The following is a 22,066-nucleotide window of genomic DNA, read 5'->3' as shown; positions in this document are numbered from 1 at the left end:
TTACCGGGTGTGGGTAACACCGGTGCCGTCCATCCCCTCCCACTCTTGTCAGGGCAGGAATTGTTCTTGGTGTGGGGTCCAGATAGATCAGAGGGGTCAGTGGGTGTTTGAAATTCCGTGCAGGGTTCGGGAGGCATGTCACATTTTTTAGGGCCAAGATTCTCATCTTTCAGCCCCACTTTCTGAGTTCTGTGATACATGAATCTACAGGTACAGTTCTGATGGCCAAAAGTAAAGCATGTGAGATACTTGTAAACAGATTGGTTTGACTGCCTCCAGACCTGTTGAGGTTTGCGCATCCCGCCGAAGCTGAGGATGGCTCTCTTCACCCGACTTTGAGATGGGTGCTTCTCCCAGAGCCCAGCCCTGTCAGACGGCTTGCTCCAGCCTCTCGGGCCTGCTTCCCGCCTGGGTGCTGGGGTTTCTCTCCTGCAGCCCAGACCTTCCCAGTGCCCGGCCAGCCCACTCTCTTCCTTGGCACTTTCTGGATACGCATTCCTGTCATTCCTGGCACAGTGGATGCTGCTTTAAACACTAACCTCCTTGTCTTGTTTGCTAGAACTTATTTTTTTTTCAACCCATATTGTTCCTGTCTCTGGTTTAGGCCCAGTCCCAATTCTCCGCTCTGTGAATATAATAATTATAATATATTCAAATTCAGGAGCGTGTTTTTTTTTGTATCATGTGTTTGTAAAGCATGAGATAGTATCCTGCAGTTGGATTTTGAGAGTGAGTTAGAAGATGCTTTTTCGATTTCTCTGCCTCCCCTCTCTCAGTTCCTCATCAGTGAACGATTTCCAGCTGTGAATAAATCGATTTAAGTTCTTGCTTGCTGGTTTAGCTCTGTGAGTCCAGTGGGCACTGCCTGAGTTTTGGTTTCAGCTTGCGCGCCTTTGTTTCTGCCGCAGGAGTTCATGAAGAGACTGGAAGAGAAGCGTGCCGCCCTCAACAAAGCCACCAGCATGGGGGACTCCATCCTGGCCATCTGCCACCCCGACTCCATCACCACCATTAAGCACTGGATAACCATCATCCGGGCCAGATTTGAGGAGGTGAGTGCGCCGCAGGCCGTGTGTAGGGCAGCAGGAGCCGTGAGAGTCAGGGTGAGGGGCTGTGCATACTTGGGCAATTGATGATGCCTTTAAGGTTGTGGGAACCTGGAGGCTTGCATCCTTTATGAGACCATTCCTCTGGGTATTACCTGTCTCTGCCACCCACTTTTCTTGAAGTTACAGGCGTTCTGCAGCTGTGTCCCTGAAACATGAAAAGGCAAATACTTGGTTCACTGTAGAATTTTCTGTCCAATTCTACTTCATAGCTGCAGGATAGGTTTTTCAGAGCCATCTGTGCTTATGGAAAGAGTTGCACACACAAGTGAATTCGTTTTATATTTAAGATCTTAGCTGTTTTTATTTCCACCCTGTGCTCCGTGGAGTGAGCACGCATGATCCTTCAGGGGATGTCAGTTCAAACTTAAATCAGAAGGCGAAGGGAAGCCTGGGTGATTGATGGCCATCGTCCCTTCTGAGGGTGACCAAATGTTGTAAAGGGTTCCCGTATCCTCCACCAGCTGGGTCTCGGGACCATTGATGGAATCTTGAAAGACTGGAAGAGTTACGGGTCTAGCCCAGGGTGATCCTGATACATGTTTCAATTTTGTGTACTTAACACCCATGAAATCATGCCCTAAGATGGAAGGGAGTGGGAGCAAGGTCTGTTTGTCCATCAGGTGCTGGCCTGGGCTAAGCAGCACCAGCAGAGATTGGCCAGCGCCCTGGCTGGGCTCATCGCAAAGCAGGAGCTGCTGGAAGCCCTGCTGGCCTGGCTGCAGTGGGCCGAAACCACGCTGAGCGACAGGGACAAGGAGGTCATCCCCCAGGAGATTGAAGAGGTGAAAGCCCTCATCGCGGAGCACCAGGTAACAGACGTCCCCCAGCCCGCCTCCTTGGGCCTTCTCAGAAGAAGGCCATGCCACTTATTTCACTTCCTCAGCCCCTCCCCGCTGGGTCTGGCTCCACCCTGGCCCTGGAGCTCCTCTCGCTTTGCTGGGGTTTCCTGCCCTTTGCGGACACTCCTTCCTCTTGGCCCCATCAGGGCACCCCCCTCGGATGGGCTCTCCCTACTAGCCACCCCCTGCTCCCTTAGCGGGCAGCTCTCCCTGTGTTTCGTCCCCAGGCCCGCCCCTCCCCTCGTGCACCCCCATAGCCGCCTCCCCTCTCTTGTTCACTGGTCCTTGTTTGCATCGTCTACTTTCTGCTCTCAGCATCTCACAGGAAGCCTGCCCGTCCTTCAGACACATCTCATCTCAGTGGGAACATACGGTCTCACTCAGAAAAGTTTCAGGTTCGGAAATGCTGGGCATCAGACTGACCTACTGTTTGCTCATTCATTTCCTTAATATGCATTTATGAAGATCACTGAGTGTCAGATCACTTGGCTAAGCAATTAACAGCGCGATTGTATTTTAATAGAAGTGTAAGATTTCAGTGCCCGTGCTGCCCTGAAGCATCTCTGGCATCTGCAGTATTAAAGTGATCAGTGTTCTGCAGGGTGATGGACATTCTGCAAACGTGCTTCTTCACTTTTCTCACTTTTGTCTGCTTCCTCCTTTTCCCATCATTTTTACCAGTCTCTGCCTTTGCCACAGATTTTGTATACAGGGACACATGATCAGTCATGATAAGCCCAAGGAAATGAGACAAATGGCAAGTTAGTCAGACCTTATGGCAAAACCAATACAGAATTGTAAAGTAAAATAAAAAATAAATTAAAAAAAATAATAATAAAAGAAAAAAAATGAACTTGAGCCTGGAGGGCCTTCACTGGTAGAACCCATTTATTAATAGGGATATTTGAGATGTTTCCACATTTAATGTGAATGCTTTCTGTCACTGTATATCAAAGACATCTTAAACATTTCAGATATGTAGGTGAGATGTGTCCCTAGACAGCCCAGCTGACTCGTTGCTGAGCAAACTGATACTCACTTTGCAATTCTTCAGGGAGAGCCTGGACACTTGGTCCTGGCCGGTCACAGACAGGTTGTGTTCTTCATACAGCTGCTCCCAGGGTGTCTTCAGACGAAAACAAATTGCTTTAGAAACACTGTGCTTACTACCTATAACACTTTGTAGTCTTTAGAAGTAAGTAAATGCTGTATTGTGGTGGTTAGATTTTTTTCCCCCTAGATAAAATATGCTATTTTGTTCTTTTTCCAGAAATCGTAGTGTGGTCTTTTTATCCTCTCTCTTTTTAATTCCTTTCTAAAGGTAGCGCTCACTGATGAACTTGTGTTTAGTTGGTGCCACTGCTTTCTTTCAGACCTTCATGGAGGAAATGACCAGAAAGCAGCCTGACGTGGACAAAGTCACCAAGACCTACAAGAGGAGGGCAGCAGACCCTTCCTCCTTGCAGTCCCACATCCCCGTCTTGGATAAGGGGCGAGCAGGACGTAAGCGCAGCCATTTCTTTAAGACGAGGATGGTTAGACAAGAAAGTTAACTTCCTTTTATTTTGAGTTATGGTTTGACTTTGGGACTTCCCTGGTGGCTCAGAGGGTAAAGCGTCTGCCTGCAGTGCGGGAGACCCGGGTTCAGTCCCTGGGTCGGGAACATCTCCTGGAGTAGGAAATGGCACCCTACTCCAGTCTTCTTGCCTGGAACATCCCACGGACGGAGGGGCCTGGTAGGTTACAGTCCATGGGGTCACAGAGAGTCGGACACGACTGAGCGACTTCCCTTTCCTCTCACTTGGACATTTTGGAGGCATAGGTGATTCTACACGAGCTCTCAGTAACAAAAAGTTTTCTTGAAAGAAAACATGGGCTACATATTATTTATCGTCAAATAAATAATATTTATTATTTTAAAACTTACTTTAAGCCACTTATTTTAAAAGAAAGAAAAAGGTAAATCTAGGTTTCTGTGTGTAACCTTATTTGATCTTTAAGATTAGCCAGAAGAAATTAAAAAGATTTGCAACAAGAACAGAAACCATCACCTCCTTTGAAATGACTCATTCTGCTTCTAGTATGTAAATAACCTTCAAGTGGAATGGAATAGGAATGACCGTGACCTAACTATTCACTAGTAACCAGTAATCTGATTGATTTTGCTCATGGTCATATGACTTCAGGCTCTATTTACTGACTTCCCAGCCTGTCTTGACCCAACAAAATGACATTAAATTCAGTAATAGCTTGGATAAGATTTAGAAGATGCACAGTTTATACCAATTTGTGATTTTCTGAATGCCGTCTTAGTGAAAATAAAAAAGAAAAAATGGTTTTGGGTCTGCCATGGTAAGTAAGAAAGTGGCTGGGGACTCTGCACAGACTCTTGGCTGCCCTGTGCCACACACCTCCCCCCCAGCAGCTGGATCATGCAACCTTGGACATGTTATCTAAACCTTTTCTGAACCTCAGTTTTCTCACCTGTAAAAGGGGAGGATTATAACCTTCTTGGGCTATGGTGAGGATTTGATTTAACTGCTGTGTGTGAAGCGTTTAGCGTACTTCCTGGACTGTTGTTAAATGCTCATTAAATATTATCTATTGACATCTCTGTACAGCCCCATGGGGGTTAGGAAATCTAGGCAAATCTCAGCTTGGACACTACCTTCCTATGTAAGCTGAGGCCAGTGATGTGTTTTTCCAGATCACATTGAGCCATTTAGTTAGGTGATGAAGCTCTGTGACATTATAGAAGCCTGTAAGTGATAGAAAGAGGGAGGAAGCTTGAAGAGGGTGTTGAGCTGGGACGTGAGCCAGTGTTAGGGGCTCAGCCTCAGCAGGAAGCGGGCCTGGAGGAAGGCCAGGCTGCCTCACACTGGGTGGTCGGGGTGGGGCTGTTGGGTGTCTCACTGACTGCGGCGCCCCCGGCACCACCTGCCTGCACCTGCCATCCTCAGGGCCTTAGCCTCTCAGTCACAGCCAGGCTTCTGGAACCGAGTCACAGACAGCAGTGCCCTGATTAAGTAGCAAAGAGGATGGTGGCAGGGTGCTTCTTAGGAACTCAAGTGGCACAGAATTTAGGTTGAAAAGTGTTTGAAGCGTCAGTGTAATGAGAGAGCGTTCTAGTACTTCAGGGCTCCTGTCAAGATATGTTAAAATGCCTCTGTCTCTGAACAGTATGTGATCCCTGTTAAGTAAAATGCATTTGGACCCTGATACCTCACTTCACTTCAATCAGAATTTCTCCTCGTCACAGTCAGTAGTGAACTTGATTCACTCTGAATGAGGAGCAGGAGAGGTCAGACCTTAACGCCTTCCAAACCCCTAGAGACTTTGCCATCCTAATCAAGTTGTGTTTTAACAGGTAAACGCCTCCCAGCCCCAAGCTTCTATCCCTCTGGATCACAGACGCAAATTGAAACCAAAAATCCCAGGGTCAACTTACTGGTGAGCAAGTGGCAGCAAGTCTGGCTTCTTGCCTTAGAGAGAAGGAGGAAGCTTAACGACGCCTTGGACAGACTGGAGGAGGTGAGGAGGCTCGTGTTCGGCTCCATATTGGCATTTGCCCCCATTCACACAGTGCCAAAATCTTGATTTTTTCCCAACATTTCTGGTAATAAACTCTTGATGTCAGAGTGCATATTTTATTAATATCTCTAAAATTAATGCTGCAAGTGTGACTGTTTTTATGGGGGGAAAAACCCCTGATAGATGGGCTTTGGATTTAAGGGATCAAAGTCAAAAACAGATACGTTGTAACATAATCAAAAGCTGCCGCCTTAGGAAAAGGTCTGGTTTGACGTGTTTGCTGGCACCATCACCTAGCAACTGTAATCATTTACAATGCAGATCTTTTAATTATACATACTCTGATCTGAGGCTGTTAGAGTTTCAGATTCTGGAGTTGGTGAATGTTTAGAAGGTGGGAGTTGAGAGCGCCTGGTGGCGGAGAGCTCAAAGGGTTAAATGGGTCGTGCTGAGCTGGGCCTGCTCCCCAGGGGCACAGAGAAAGATTTTGCTGTTACCAAAGAAATTCCCCTTTGACATTTTGAGTTTTGTTTCTTCTGGTAAGTAAAGAACAGAACAGTGGCAGTAATGAAAGAAACTTTACAGGATAAGCACTGAGGCCCCCTTTGCAAGATGATGTCTCTCTCGGAAAGAACGATGTGTGTGTATTATCTAGATGATCATTAAAAATAGCGTTAATCATATTGTATAAGGTAGGATTCTTGTTATCTAGAGCAGCAGTCCCCAACCTTTTTGGCACCAGGGATCAATTTCGTGGAAGAGACTGTTTCCACAGACTGGGGTTGGGGGTGGTTTCAGAATGATTTAAGCACGTTAACATTTGTTGTGTACTTGATTTCTGTTATTATTGCATAAGCTCCACCTTAGCTCATCAAGCAGTAGATAGATCCCAGAGATTGGGGGACCCTTGAACCTAGAGGATCATTAAAAATAATGGTAATTCATATTATATAAGATACAATTTTTTTTCTAGAGGACCATTAAAAATAACGTTCATATCATATAAGATAAAATTTTTGTTGTCTAGAGGATCGTTAGAAATCACAGTCACGTTGTATAAGACGTAGTTTGAGCACAGTAGTCACTCAGCAAAATGCCTCTTGCCCTTTTCAGCTTAGAGAATTTGCCAACTTTGACTTTGATGTCTGGCGCAAAAAGTACATGCGCTGGATGAACCACAAGAAATCTCGAGTGATGGACTTTTTCAGGAGGATCGATAAAGATCAGGATGGGAAAATAACCCGGCAAGAGTTTATTGACGGAATCCTTTCCTCAAGTAAGTCCCATGGGAGGTGGCCAGAGTGAATGTAGTTTTTTAAAGAAAATGAGCACAGTTTAAGTTTTGGAGCCAGGAATCTTGTGTTACTTGTAAGTAAATTAGCATCACCTTTAAATTTGGCTTTGAAGTCATTGCCCTCAAAAAACCGATCTTGGTTAAAATGTATGGCTTTGGAGGCAGGCACACTTACTAATTGTGTCACCACAGGTGAACTGGCAGTAGGTAACCAGGTTAATAATTCTTAATTCTCAGATTGTGTTGCCTGGCATAAAATGGGCTGTCAGTAAATGCAAGGCAGTCCCTGTTTTTTGTTGTAGTTCACATTCTAATCTGATATTGTCATTAGTAGGAAATTGCAAGGCTATAAAAATTCTCAAAGTATGTGCCCCCTTCTTGTTGATAGATTAGTTTGATCCTCTGTTTGTGATTTCTCTGGCAGAGGTTACCGGAAACCATTCTGAAAGTAAGTTTCACGTAAATTATTCCATAAGTGGTACTTGAACCATATGAAATTTGCTAATCTTAAATAGTTTTTAGCCTAGAAAAATAGCCACTTCAAAGGAGTCAGATAGTAAATAAGGGTAAATTTAGGCCACATATATAGTGATTGTGCTTAGGTTACATAAATCAGGTTTTTCTCTTTTTAAAGATTTTATTATATTTGATCATGCTAATTGTTTAACTGGCCACACTACAATTCAGATGTACAACCAAGAATGTCTCAAGGCAGAATTAACAAGTTAATGCTACTACTTTTTTTTTAAGACTTAAATCTTTGGGGGGACTTCCTGGTGGTTCATTGGCTAAAACTCCGCACTTCCACTACAGTGGTCATGGATTCAATTCCTGGTCAGGGAACTAAGATCCTCCAAACGACCCACACGAGGAGGCAAAAACAAAAACGAAAAAACCCACACAGATCTTTTTTTGTAAAATTTTATTATAAGTGGAAGGTCTTATCAACTTTCATTGGGAGTAGAGTGTACTGAGAATATCTTAATTATTAGTTGTATGTGGAATCTAAACAAAAAGTCGAACTCACAGAAACAGGGCAGGAAAGTGTTTGGCTGGGAGGTGGGGGAGAGGCTGGTATGAGGGTACAAATTTCCAGATATAAAATTAATAAGGCCCGAAAATGTAATGTATGACTGTGGTTTATATATATATATGTTTGGTTATATATATATATATATGTTTGGTTTTATATATATATATATATATACGAATGACATGGTGGCTATGATTGATAACATGTATAGATTGGAATTTGCTGAAAGAGTAAAACTTACTCTTACCCCCAAAAAAGTACAAAAGATAAATATGTTAGGTGATGGCTGTGTTAACTAGATGAGAGGAATCCCTCCACAGTGTACATATATCACATTATTATGGTTGCATCTTAAATATCTTGCAGTTTCATTTGTCAGTGATTGCCTCAATAACGCTACTTAACTATTGTTTTGAAACTGTGAAGAGTTCCCTACCAGCCGCCTGGAGATGAGTGCGGTCGCAGACATCTTCGACAGAGATGGAGACGGATACATCGACTACTATGAATTTGTAGCTGCCCTTCACCCAAATAAGGATGCATACAAACCCATCACTGATGCTGACAAAATCGAAGATGAGGTACTGCTTACCTTTATACTGCTTGCAGCAGTCACCTCATGTTTTGCCCAGATGCCCTGCACAATTGATGCTGCTGCTTTGTTCCCACATTTCGTTGGCGCATAAAGGTTCTAAGGGTGCCACAATGTAATATTAACATTAGAGTGACTGTTTTATCATTCCTTTTGGCAGGTGACAAGGCAGGTAGCTAAGTGCAAATGTGCAAAACGATTCCAGGTTGAACAGATTGGAGATAACAAATACAGGGTAAGTTTCCAAAATAGCTGTGAGGTCTGCCTAAAGAATGAGAATTAAAAAGTGTGATCTGCATTGCTTCCCATGAGTGCTAATGACTTATTTTTACCATCTGTCAAAGGGTACTGGTATGTGAAATTCCAGCTTTTGTAACTTTAAATGATATGAAGATAGCTTGTTGTATCTGAGGACATATCTTTGACATGTACAGGATGTCCATTCAAGGAGAAAAATATTCAGAGGAAAACACATCTTGTATATTTAGGTTGCTTAATATTACTTTATAATCTATTTTATTATGATTAGAGGTAAGTTGTCATACTTTCAGTAACAAAACTTTCCAAGGCCGGAAGCAAAGTTAAAATGTTGACTTGTTTTTATAAATGTGATAAGAGGCAGTGTTGTCCTCTGATGCAGAAATTTTTTTTTTTAATTTAAATCTCAGTAATTCAGTTCACCTTCTTTCAAAATGATTAATTGAAAGCACTTGTGACTTAGTCACACTTGATCATTTTTTTCCCTCTTTTTTTGGAACATCTCTTATTTGTAGTAGCTAGATAGGAAATGTGCTGGGTTGCCCTCCTATAGTCTGTTACTTATAAATAAAACATTGTTCATTTTGTTTTTGTATTTCTGCATTGAAAAACATTCATCTCTTGGGCTGGCCAAAAAGTTTGTTCACATTTTTCCACACGATGGCACAGAAAAACCCAAATGAACTTTTTTAGCCAACCCAGTATACGTTTGAATTTTTACCTTAAATTTGAAACCCAAAGACTTTCCAAAAACCTTGCATAGAAAATTTTCTGATTATTTAGTTCGAAGTTGGGAAAAATGGGTACCTGCACATCTCTAAACTAGATACTAATCCAGAATCCCAAAGTGTGAGAGAGTGAGTGCGTGCGTGTGTGTGTGTGTGTGTGTGTGTTTTCTGGAGTCATATGAAAAGTTTCCTATTGAACTAATTGTGTCTTTCTTCCATTTTTCATTTTTTTTTTTATCAGTTCTTCCTGGGAAATCAGGTATAAACCAGTGGAATGTATTCTCCAGTTCCCAATGGTTTTTTACCTTTAATTCATAGTCATTCAAGCTTGCCCTGGCCCATCTTTCCCATGCTGTCCCCCTAGCGGCTACAGTGTTGGTTGGCGTGGTGTTTCTGTCAACGCTATAAGGGTCCTTGATCCAGGACTCCTTTCTGCTTCGTGTCTCACATGAGGAGATTGCCTTCAAGCAAACCAGATAATCAGCCGTAGTTTGGCTAGGCACAGCGTTGCAGGGCAGCTTTCAGCCCTGTCTTTGATAATCCTCTCCCCACCTGTCGTATGCAACTGCTCATCGCAGCACAAACTTGACTGTTCGCAGACTCCCTGCGGTCTGGTTCGTGCTTGGCCGTTGAGGAGGAGGTTGCTCTGAGGAGGGCAGCGAGAATAGGGCCAGCCTCTGGCAGTGGCCTGGGAGGACAGCTCAGAGTGGCCAGCATGGCACTCGGCCTCAGTGATGGTTTTCTCCAGAGCAGCCGTCATCCGTGTGCCCTGATTCATCGAGTTAGGGCTTTGCATTCTGAGTGAAGTGTCGCTCTGACGGTCTTAAATAATACAAATCCCTGTGAGGAACTGTTTCTCTTGTGACTTGCACGAAATCCTAGCCGTACTTATGCCATTTTGCCCTCAGATTTAAGTCGGAATAGACTGACCAAGATCAGAATTTATAACTAAAGACAAGAGAAATCATATTTTGATTTAAACAAGGAAAGTTGTTTTTTTTTTTAACTCTGTGCTTTTGAAAACAGTCATGCTGTTTGTGATACCTGACCATCTGTGTGTGCTGAGTTGCTTCAGTAGTGTCTGACTCTCTGCCACCTCGTAGACGACAGCCCAGCAGGCTCCTCTGTCCATGGGATTCTCCCAAGGATGCTGCAGTGGACTGCCATGCCCTCCTCCAGAATATCTGGCCATATCTGTAGATATTACTCTGTTCCTCAGTTTCTAAGTCAGATTAGATCTTAAGTTTCAAATTACCAAGTATCATTTACTGCAAGCAAATTATTTTTTCAAATAAAATTCTTAAGTCATTTTGAATAGATGTTTTGAAACCTTCCATTAGTTTGCATAAGAAGTTACTTTCCCTTTCTTGTTATTTTCTAAGTTAGTAATTGTGACAGCATCTTTTATTTTTGGAAAGGATGAAATGACCCCAAAGGTCTAAGTCACTGAAAATACAAACAACAACATTATGTATTTTTTCCTTCAATTTAGCTGTTGAAAAAATCAGGGAAATTCTAAAGATAATGGTACCTGTCAGAGAATGCCATCTCAAAATTTAAACTTATTCATATTTAGTATGATGGAAATAAATTGAACTATCATCCCTATAAAATAAATATTTTATATTATTTATATGTGATATAAATATTTACCTATATCCTTAAAGCTTGTTTTCAATGTAATCTTAGACCAAAAGTGTATGGTCTGATTATCTGGTTCCTTAAGGGTAATTTTCTTTGAATCCCCTCCTTTCCCTTTGCTTATTAGCAGCACCAATTTTTTTCTAACAAATTAAATATGTATTTTGATTTTTAAATTTTAATTTACAATTCATGAGCAGGTTCAGTTACAGGAGAGTTGAAATCTCAAGGCTTAAAAACCATTTTAGAAAAAGCAGTGTAAAAAGGTTTGATGTGACTGTCTGAGTCCCACTGGTACATTTTACATGCTTTCTGGATCCTTCTGAGTTTCAGGGTCTGGGATGGTTGGCTTTGTTCTAGTGTTCTCTTCCTGAAACTCAGCGTTAAAATTTATGAAAAGCAGCAAATTTTTTCTACTTCAGGTTTTTCTATTTATCTTTCATGAGCCCAGACAAATAGTCACAATTGTACGTTCCCTGCCTTAAAAAGAAGCTCTTTATGTCAACTTACTGTTCATTTTGCTATGGTATCCGCTGGGTTGGCAACCATGAAATTCAGTCTGGTGTTTTTTTTAAGTTGGTCGTGAGCTTGTTAGAAATGATTTAAGGGTATAAAATCATTTCTCATGGGCTTTCATAGTAAATAAACTTTATGATTAGAAACTGCCTGCAGTCTACATGTGTATTCAAGAGTTGAAGAATTTGTAGCATATCTGAGTGATCGGAGATCCACTGAAAGTGCAGGAAAAGACAGATTCTTCTCAGTGTCAGCAATTTTGATGCATACAGCTTTAAAGAAAGCCTTTTAGATTTAAAAGCTGTATCATTCCTAATGTGTCAGTGTCTGTCCAAATATGACAGTAATCTAAAATGGCATGTTAATCCAGCCTTTAACAAATTAGCCTACCAGATCATTAGTGATGCAGAAATTTTATTTAACTGTGAAATTTTTATTAGTCATGATCATTTATTGTCTCTATCGTGAAGTCAGAACTACTTAGAGAAAGCAGATGAGTTTATAAACATTTCTGCCACAAATTTCCAACAGCTTTAGGCGTAAGAGGAAGTTTTCATGAAGAAGAATCAGAGTTTATTAAATTTTCTTTAGGATCATGTTACCTCCTGGAAGCCCCAGGAGACTGGATCAGTGGTTATTTTCATGGCTGTGTTTAATCTCTAGAAACATTCTTCAGTTACTTCCTTACTAATGTGATTTCTGTCGTAAGAGAGAAAAATCATTTTTAGAAGAAAGCTTCAGGATTACACGTGATAACCTTCGTCATCTTTTTTCACCCTGTTTCCTCTGGGCTAAATCAGCATGCAGCCGTCTAACGCAGATCATGACAAACCCCTCTCTGAGATTTTACTAATCGCTGCGAACTAAGCAAGCAGTTAGAGTTGGTTGCTTATAGCAGATCGCACTTCCTGCCTTGGCTGAGACTTACTCTGGACAATTAGAGGGTCTTCTTTCTTCCCCTTCCCAGTTTGGAGACTCCCAGCAACTCCGGCTCGTCCGTATCCTGCGCAGCACCGTGATGGTTCGCGTTGGAGGTGGATGGATGGCGCTCGATGAGTTCCTAGTGAAAAACGACCCTTGCAGGGGTAAGGAGACGCTTACCGTCAGGGTAGTCACCCTGTGCAAGTATGTCCATCTTGTGTTATTTTCCAGCATCAAAAACATACTGGGGTGTACACCTGAAACTATCACAGCATTGTTAATCAACTATGCTCCAGTATATCAAGTTTTAAGTAAAACTTGATATATACTCCCAATATATAAAGTCAAACGTTTTTTAAAAAGTTAGCTAAAAATAACTTACTGAGGCTCATTTTGGTCATATATTATTGGGTTGGCTTAAAAGTTCTCCTGGGTTTGCCGTAAGACATTACGGAAAAACCCTAATGAACTTTTTGGCCAGCCCGATATGAAGAATGTTCACGTTGGTCTGTCAGCCTGAAGTTCCCAAAGAACTTGGGGCAGTCATGTAAACTGTGTTCCTCGCTCTTGTTTTTCTTTTTTTTCCTTTTTTTCCACTTCTGGATAGTTAGGAGACTGGGGGATGGGAGACACTAGAATGTATTTTTCTGTATGAGACACTCCCCTATCTGCCGTTTTCAAAATGAGCGATTCTACCAGCCAAGGACAGGATTTCCTCTGTCATTGAAAAGCAAAGCAAGAGGAAAGAAAATCGAGTGATGAAGATTGAAGATACTGTATAGGAGAAGTTTGAAAGCACAAGTGTTTCTGAAATTAGGGGGAGGTGAGGAAAGCAGTATTGAAAAAAATTTTTAAACAATAAGCTCCTCAGCGCCCTAAGAAGATGCACGCGCTCAGGCGGGTGGGACTGGGCTCAGGCGGCCAGTCCGTGGGGCCCCCTGCTGGCCACCGTGGGTGATTACGCCTAAAGGAGTGAGATGAAAGCAAAGGCGCCTTTTTGTTGTGTATTTTGGAAACAGTGCAGCCTATTGTAACACAGCTCCACTTATGAAAGAAGGGAGAAGGCAGAGTGCTCTGAGCAGTTGCCTGAGAAAGGCAGCCTGACTGGGGCGCGGTCTTCCGGGTGTGGTTTTCCTCCCGAGTCAGCCCTGTGCGTGCTTCTCTTCTAAACTGTGCACCAAGGCCCGGCCTGAGCAACCTTGGCGTAGTCAACCACTGTGCTGTGTTTCTTCTGCTAACAGTTCTCTTGAATGTGATTGGTATCCTGTGTCATTTCTTCTAGTTCATCATCATGGGAGTAAAATGTTACGCTCGGAATCAAACTCTTCAATCACTACTACTCAGCCTACTATAGGTTGGCGACCCCTCTCTTTGCCTCTCCCCCTCTGACCTCTCCTCTTTCCTCCTTTGACATTCTTGCTTTCGTTGTTTGTTTTCAAATAACGCGCTTCATCCGTCACGTATGGCTTAACTCACATCCAACTGAGCTGGTGCTTCCAAATTGAAACTCTCGACATTGGACGCCCTTCCAGTGTTGCAGACGCAGGGATTGTGTCCGTGATCAAACACAGGCCAATGCCCTACACGCGAGGCTCTGGCGGCGCCTCAAGAGAGCGTGCACGTGTGTTGGTCTGAGTATTGAATCATGGATGACCTCCCAGATCCTGGGGTCTGGCGTTTGTTATTTTGCATGTTGTAAAACCAGGTTTTTAAGGCATAAAATAAAAATACCAGCCGCCTTCTTGAAAGTGAAAAACCCTAAAGTTTATGTGTTGTCATCATGATTAATAACCCATCTCTCATTCTGTATAACTGTTCAATTAATCCTGATGGTGAAATATTGCTCTCAATCTCCTGACCTCAGTAGTAGCTACAAAAGCCGTAGTCCTTGCCTCCCTGGTCCCCTTGGGGTGGGGATGGCATAGGGAAACACTGCAGGCATCAGTAGCGGGTGGATTAACAGTATTTGAGCATGAGCTTGTCATTTTCATGCTGACTCTCTCTTTAATAGTGGTTCCTCTTGCTGGTGTCTAGTGTTAGAATAAACACTTTTATTTTTTTTCTTCCCCCAACTTACTTGTATCCAAAAGGAATGCATTGTAAAGGAATGCATTTGACTTTTTGTGATGCTGAGTTGGAGCTGGCATGGCAAAAAGGTGTTCTTGCAATCCTCCACGTGGTCTGTGGTGCCCGGTGGCGATTCTTCCCCACACACGACTGAGCCCCTCTTTTTTTTTCTTTTTTTCCCCCCTTCCTCTTTCGTGTGTGTGCCTTGTCACGTGTTCCACCATCCAGCCAAAGGGAGGACAAACATGGAGCTGCGGGAGAAGTTCATCTTGGCGGATGGAACCACTCAGGGCATGGCTGCCTTCCGGCCGCGGGGCCGGAGGTCCAGGCCCTCATCCCGGGCAGCCTCACCCAACCGGTCCACGTCCGTGTCCAGCCAGGCCGGCCAGGCCGCCTCCCCGCAGGTCCCTGCCAGCAGCACGCCCAAGGTAGGACGCGTTTTCTTCTCCTCCACACGCCCCGTCTAGAGCAGCAGTCCCAGCCTCTGGGATCTAATGTCTGATGTTCTGCGGTGACGCTGCTGTTATAATAAATAGGAATAAAATACGCAATTCATGCCATGCTCTTGAATCATCCCTAGACCAGTCCCTGGTGCCAAAAAAGGTTGGGGACTGCTGTGCTAGAGTCTGCTTTTCCGTGTTTGGGGTTCCTAGAATTTGCAGGACCAGCTTTCTCCAGATGTGCCCCTTGTCACAGTATGGAAGATGCAGGATTAAATGTGTGTGTGTGTGTGTGTGTGTGTGTGTATTTTTGTATGCCTTTGCCTTGTGGCCCATATAGAGACAGTCTGTTTGGAGACTTTCATACCTTTTTTAGACTGTTTTTTCTTTTTAAAGCTTCATTCATGTTTTTGGTGTGTATGATTTGCCATCAGACCTTTCCATTTGTTTTTAATGATGATCATTCTTACTGCAAAATGAGTGGCTGTGAATCTCTCTTTCCATGGCTTTGCTTTTTATCTGCCATCCTTCACGTTTGATTTGCCATTGTTCCATACAGATTCTCCATCCTTTAACACGCAATTATGGTAAACCCTGGTTGACAAACAGCAAGGTGTCAACTCCCTGTAAACCAGCTGAGTGCCCTGACTTTCCCGTGTCATCTCCAGAGGTATCGTAAGGCCCCAGATTCCAGCCTAACAGCTGCCTTTAACTGACTATCACCCACTAGCCCTGCCGCACCTCCCCCTTGATAACTGCACTTTTGACAGTACTGTGTCTTTTTAAAGACTTCTGTGTAATAAGTCTCAACCCAGCATTTCTAGGCAGACACGACAGTAAGGGGTCAACAGAAAAGATGGCTTGTAGCTCCTTAACCTTGCCACCACTGTGGGCTCTTGATCACTTTTGCTTTTTGTTCTCTTGCTCATACTTACTTTTGCTTTTCTCCCCTGGGAGAGTGAAGTACAGGAGACTATACCCAGACCTGAGTCCAGTTTCTTTTCAAGCTGATGGTATCCTTCTGCTTCTAGACATAGTTTCAGCAGGACATACTGTAATCCTTTTTGGGAGAGAGTGAAAGGCAGTGTCATTTGCAAGAGAATCACTTAAAAGAATGTGGATTGAGTGTTCTCTCTGGACAAGGTCCTTCGGACTGTCTGGTATGTTTACTCCTGTCCAAGAACACTGGGTGGTTGAGACAGCCTTATACTCATCAGTGCAGGTCAGGGGCTCAGGCAGACACAAAGTTCTCTCTCTTTCTCCAAAGGTGTGTATCTTTGTTAGACTTAATGATTTTTAGTCAGTATGCTCTTTTTTAAATGACATGCTCTATGGGGATAAGATATTTAGGTGATATAAGATTTGCCAAGATTAACTCCTATATCAGATCATTTATGTTCAACTGGAAGTCAACCATATGTCTTTTAAAGAAGCTTCTCTTTAAAATGATAAACATAGGTGTGTATTTGAGCAGAATCACAAGAATTGGGTGGGGGAGAATCTCTAAATAACTCTTCCTGAAACCAAGGAGGTATTTCATATTAAAGGCAAGGACTCTTGGATGCAAGTAAGTTAGTACCTCTCAAAAGCCTTTTATGCTTTTCCAAAACTCTTTCTTACATATTATTTAACCCTCACACCCATAATGAGAGGCAGGCAGGGGAAATATCATTGCCCTCCTGAGATCGGAACGATGTAAATGGAAATTGCTGATGGAGGTAGAATCGGGCACAAACCAGTCCTCATCCCCTTGTCCCTCTCCCTTCCCCTGAGTAGCGATGTGGTTGAGTAACACATGTTCTGTCTCGAGGTGTCACTGCTGATGGATCTGTGGTGGCCAGAACTGAAAGCAGAGGAGGGAACCTTACGTGAGACGTTTGTTTTAAATATTTAGGGCTATGCTACTCCATTAGTTCAAGTTTTTAAAAAGTGGGAACTCCCCCCCCACACACCAGATTAAAGTCTTTAGGTAATAGAAAACTAGGTGTGATTTCAAGTAGCCTCATGAGACAAAACAACAGTATCCTTCCTGGAGGGGTCTTTCAGAGGACAGAGTAGCTTTGTGATCATAAAATCAGGTGCATCAAGGCACTTGGCGAGTGCTTTTGGTGTTCCGGGGGCAGGAACTGTCACCTCACATAATATGTTTCATCCCCTGCGAGTCCTCACTCTCTCTTGCGTTGCTGAGATTCTAAGTTAGGGATTTAGCTGGAGCGGAGCTGTCAGACTTCATTTGGGGAAGTTACTGCCCTCCTCAAGCCCTCCTCTTTCATGATTGTGAAAAAGTGATTACGTAAGTGTGAGGATTGTTTGTGGTTAGATGTGTGATAATATTTTGAATATTCAAGTAATCTATGAATTCTGTTTACATTCCATACTTAAATGTATGGAGTATGTAAATGAGTTATGAATATCACTAATATTAACAATTTGCAAGTCTGATGTATCAGGAGGTTTTACGTATGCTTTATTAAGCATTTAAAAGTATTTGATAAAGGAAAGTTAATTTTAAAAAGCACATATAATTATATAGATTTATTTCCTCCAGACAGCTCCCTGACTGTGAGCTCATTGAGGAATGTGATATCCTTACACTTCTCAGGAGATTTGTTTTTTCTTTTTTTAACTTGGGGAGAATTTTCAAAATGTAGTGATGAAGAAAAAGTGCAGTGATTTAGACTTACAAAAATTTCATAGTTGTGATGGCTTGAATGCTTGTAAGAATTTTAAGAGAATCATCCCAAAATGTTGCCTAGGTATCTTGTGTGTAAGGACCATAGAAGGTGATAGGGCCAAGAGATAAAAGTGACGTCTTACAAATTAATAAAATGTCACTTTGGGGGCCCATTTTGTTTGTTTAAATGATGGCTGTCTAAGCATTTCTTATTTTCTTTCTGTTCTGTTTATTTCTGTCTTGGTCCCTAAAAGCCTCGCAAGCAGCAGATAATCCAAAGACAATTTTTCAGAGCCCCATCTTCTCTCTGTACCATGCAATCACCATCCTCTGTTTTTGGCTGAACTCTGAACTCTGTGATATTCACTGACTATCTGAGAAATACTAACATACTCACAGTTTGTTGCCTCCATTTTCATACCTACTCTCCGACATGGACTCATTTCCTTTAGAGGGTTCCCTCTGAATGCTGGGAGAGAACAAGAAGTTAGTAGGTGGGAACCGAGTGCCTTGTGTAACCGGTAGGCTCTCCCCTCCACCTCCCAAGTGTCAGCGGAGGGTCCCCACAGCCTGCAAAGTGGTGTCTTTGGAGGATCATGGGAGAAACGCAGGGTCTGAAATGTCTTTTCCCTGATTAACCACAGGGGACGCCGATACAGGGAAGCAAGCTCCGACTTCCGGGATACTTGTCAGGGAAGGGCTTCCACTCCGGGGAGGACAGCGGCCTGATCACCACCGCAGCTGCCAGAGTGCGGACCCAGTTCGCCGGTGAGTCTGGGGTGTTTCCTCCCTGAGGTGACCTAAAGGTGAGAGTCCCGTTTCTTCCTAGTCAGGGAAGACGGCCTGATGCTGCTACATGCTTCTGAAATGACAGGTGGTCCCGCTGGTGGCTCAGACGGTAAAGCGTCCGCCTGCAATGCGGGAGACCCGGGTTCGATTCCCAGGGCGGGAAGATCCCCTGGAGAAGGAAATGGCAATCCACTCCAGCACTCTTGCCTGGAAAATCCCATGGACGGAGGAGCCTGATAGGCTGCAGTCCATGGGGTCGCAAAGAGTCGGACACGACTGAGCGACTTCACTTGGCTTCACTTCCTAGTCATCCATTTAAGGTCGGGGATCAATGAGCCAGGGGAATAAGGGACTCAAAAATTCCCTTTCAGAAAGTACCAGAGAAAGATGAGAGAGTGACTGTGAAATCAAAGAAAAGCTACAACAGGATGTACCCTTTGAGGCCAGAAGGTCTGGCTTCCTTTGCTGCTTGATAATTGCACTGGGCTCTGTTTTGGGTGGTTGGAAAAGCCCAACCACTCACAGCAACCCTCAGTTCAGTTCACTCACTCAGTCGTGTCCAATTCTTTGCGACCCCATGGACCACAGCATGCCAGGCCTCCCTGTCCATCACCAACTCTGTCCGTTGAGTCAGTGATGCCATCCAACCATCTCATCCTCTGTCGTCCCCTTCTCCTCCCGCCTTCAATCTTTCCCAGCCTCTGGGTTTTTCCAGTGAATCAGTTCTTCGCATCAGGTGTTCAGAGTGTTGGAGTTTGAGCTTCAACATCAGTCCTTCCAATGAACACTCAGAACTGATCTCCTTTAGGATGGACTGGTCAAGAGTCTTTTCCGACACCACAGTTCAAAAGCAGCAGTTCTTTGGCGCTCAGCTTTCTTTATAGCAAGGCTGAAGCTTCTTTAAACAAAGTTTTTGTCTTCCGTTCCCCTCTGCTTTGAATCCCTTATCTGCAGGTAAGACTTGCGTGCTGTGCGTTGGCACTGCACACGTCCCTAGGGCAGACCTGCCACACTTTGGAAAACACAGTCTCCAGTTCAGTACGTCTAATCCTTCCGTCTGTGTCCAGTCAGTGGAATTCCTGTTTAAGTGGGATGGCCCCGAACCTCCACTTTGTGTGTATATCCAGTTTTTTGTATATTTTATCCACTTAAGGGTCGCAGCAAGGCCATAAAACCCACAGGTATTGCCTGAGCACCTCCAGGGTGTCCAGCAGACTAGCTGAAATTGAATGTGGTGTTGAGCTTCGAGAACCGGTGGCAGTGGGGCGCAGAGGGCAGGATGACCTGTCTGTGCCCTCTCTCTCCTCAGATCCCAGGAGGACGCCGAGCCGACCCGGGAGCCGGGCCGGCAGCAAAGCCGGCAGCCGGGCCGGCAGCCGGGCCAGCAGCCGCCGCGGCAGTGACGCCTCGGACTTCGACATCTCGGAGATCCAGTCCGCGTGCTCCGACGTGGAGACTGTCCCCCCGGTACACAGGCCTACGCCCCGAGCAGGTTCTCGGCCGCCTGGAGCCAAGCCTTCCAAAATCCCCACGCCCCAGAGGAAATCCCCTGCCAGAAAACTGGACAAGTCCTCCAAGAGATAGTGCAGTTGGTTCTGCTGCCGCCCTTCCTGAAGCCTTTACTGTTTAAGTCTGAAAGATGTAACATATGATGTAGAGATTATTGTGAAATATTGCAAGAGGTGAGTTTAAAATTCTGCAGATGGCCTTATCTGTGTATTTGTCTTTTTCTTTCCTCTGTATGATGTTGGGTCAGATAGTCTGGGGTTGGACTCACACCCTCTGTGAGGCGGGAGAGAGTGTTTGACAGGCACAGAGGTTCCTACGTTGAGCACACGGTACCTGAAGGTAAGTCCACAGCCAGCCCTCCACTGGGCGCTAACGTGACAGATACCTCATGACATGCCCCTGCTTCTCTGGAAACCCCGAAAAGCCAAAAGACACCCCCAGGGATCTGTTCCGAGATGATGTCAGTGTAAACTGCAAGATGGGGGGCAGAGAGACAGACACACCCACCACGGTTCTTATCCTCCTACCTGACAGAGAACTCACAGGAAGTTCCTTTCAGCGCCTTCCCGTGCTCTGAGACTCCCAGACTCTTGTGCATTTCTGCGCCCGTGGCTTTGCCCGAGGCCAGAGGCCACCTGGACCTGAGACCTAGTATCCTGTAAGAGTATCATCATAAAATGCATTCATCTAAATGTGAGGTTTTCTTTTGCTTGAGTGGACAGTAGCGCCTGTACCATTGAACTCATTTTGTATCAAAGCAAGTTTGCTTGCAGAAAAGCTATGAAATAAAATATGTCCCTTAACTACATTGCTATGGAATTAATTTTTTTCCCCAGGGAAAAAAAAACAAATCGGTGTATTTTTTTATGAGCAAATATCCATTTGGAGTGACCAAAAGAGACTTAAAAATGGGTTTATTTTGATTTTCTCATCTGAAATAATCATGTTCTGGTATTATATCTATATTTAATAAATATATACCTTTTAATTTATTATGTATACTCACATACTATAGAAAGATATTATTATAGTATGCATTTAATAAAACATATTCACTTGAACATATGGAATAACTGATTCTTTAAAGTGAATTTTTTCCATTTATTTGTTTTAAATAAGTGTTACATGGATGATCTCTCTTGAGTAACAGTGTGATAGGCTAAGTTTGGGGGACAGAAACACAAGGATATAATATATAATGAACAAATGATAAAATAACAGTCATTCTACTTTTAATTCAAAAGTACCAACCATGTGCCAGCCACTGTTGGTGACACTGAGCTTACAGGGTGCCCAGCCCTCTTCTCTTCAAAAGGGGAAAAGTGAATAAATCACTAAAAGACATGAACTGAAAGCGGGGAATGTATGACAAGGTAATGTAGTTATATCCTTTTAGCCCGTGTACATTTAAGAATCAAATGGTAGAGTCTTATTAAAAATGGCACCAAATATGATTAAAAGGACGGCACATGGTTCCTTTGGAACCATGACCAGTTATGCCTTCTCTCGTGACACTGTCAATTTATTTCACCAAGTGGCGGTGGTGGTGGTCAGGTTCAGGTGACAATCATGTTTTCCTCACGTGGCCTTTATCATGGAGGACCTGGAATCTCCAGGGACAGAAATTCAGTACCACTTTCAAGGGACAAAAACTTCTTTCTCATGGGCCTCAAGTATGTGCCTTTGATGGGAAGCATAGTTCTAACCTAAGAGATCAAGTGTTATAATTCATGCATTTGATCGTAAAAATGTCATCTGAGAAGGCATTTGAAGTTGTTGTTCCTTTGGTGCTTTGAATATGCTTACATGCCCAGAGACAAATTTAAGAACATAATTCTATCTCTGCTCATTTGAATGCTGCCTCTGTTAAAGAGCTAGGGATTTTGCCTTTTTGTAACAGAAAAATACACTTTGGGAGAAAGGTAAGTGATTTAAAATATTCCTGAGAGTCTTTGGGAGCTATTCCCAGTTACTAGCAGCAGCCTTGTGGGGAACTTTTCACTCTCTGATGTCTGATGTTTATTTCCTCTTGAATGCTCGTTTTCTGGAGCCTTATCCTGACTTCTGAGGTCCTCCTATAAACTGTCCTCCTCCTCCCTCTGTACATTGCCTTCTCTTTTTTGCT

The 22,066-nt window shown here is 43.6% G+C and overlaps 1 protein-coding gene across 22 annotated transcripts in view; it reads left to right on the top strand.

Annotated features, from left to right (window-relative positions):
• Positions 1-21,002, top strand: part of DST (dystonin) — a 514,228-nt gene extending 493,226 nt beyond the window's left edge. For 6 of the 22 annotated variants that reach the window (XM_040249209.1, XM_040249195.1, XM_040249197.1 and 3 more), the window contains 14 exons: positions 909-1,052; positions 1,730-1,918; positions 3,322-3,451; positions 5,316-5,479; positions 6,593-6,755; positions 8,233-8,387; positions 8,559-8,633; positions 9,626-9,643; positions 12,509-12,626; positions 13,745-13,816; positions 14,758-14,957; positions 15,529-15,639; positions 18,288-18,411; positions 19,742-21,002. In XM_040249209.1, the coding sequence (XP_040105143.1) occupies positions 909-1,052; positions 1,730-1,918; positions 3,322-3,451; positions 5,316-5,479; positions 6,593-6,755; positions 8,233-8,387; positions 8,559-8,633; positions 9,626-9,643; positions 12,509-12,626; positions 13,745-13,816; positions 14,758-14,957; positions 15,529-15,639; positions 18,288-18,411; positions 19,742-20,016 (1,938 nt within the window). In that variant the 3' untranslated portion in view covers positions 20,017-21,002. The remainder of the gene's footprint in view (positions 1-908; positions 1,053-1,729; positions 1,919-3,321; positions 3,452-5,315; positions 5,480-6,592; positions 6,756-8,232; positions 8,388-8,558; positions 8,634-9,625; positions 9,644-12,508; positions 12,627-13,744; positions 13,817-14,757; positions 14,958-15,528; positions 15,640-18,287; positions 18,412-19,741) is intronic. The other 16 variants (XM_040249211.1, XM_040249210.1, XM_040249202.1 and 13 more) reach the window with 7 other exon arrangements.
• The last annotated feature ends 1,064 nt before the right edge of the window (positions 21,003-22,066 follow it).

The sequence above is a fragment of the Oryx dammah genome, unplaced genomic scaffold, assembly GCF_014754425.2.
Source record: "Oryx dammah isolate SB20612 unplaced genomic scaffold, SCBI_Odam_1.1 HiC_scaffold_11, whole genome shotgun sequence".
Classification (NCBI taxonomy): domain Eukaryota; kingdom Metazoa; phylum Chordata; class Mammalia; order Artiodactyla; family Bovidae; genus Oryx; species Oryx dammah.
The sequence above is the reverse complement of the archived record's forward strand: the minus strand, read 5'-3'. Positions and strand labels throughout refer to the sequence as shown.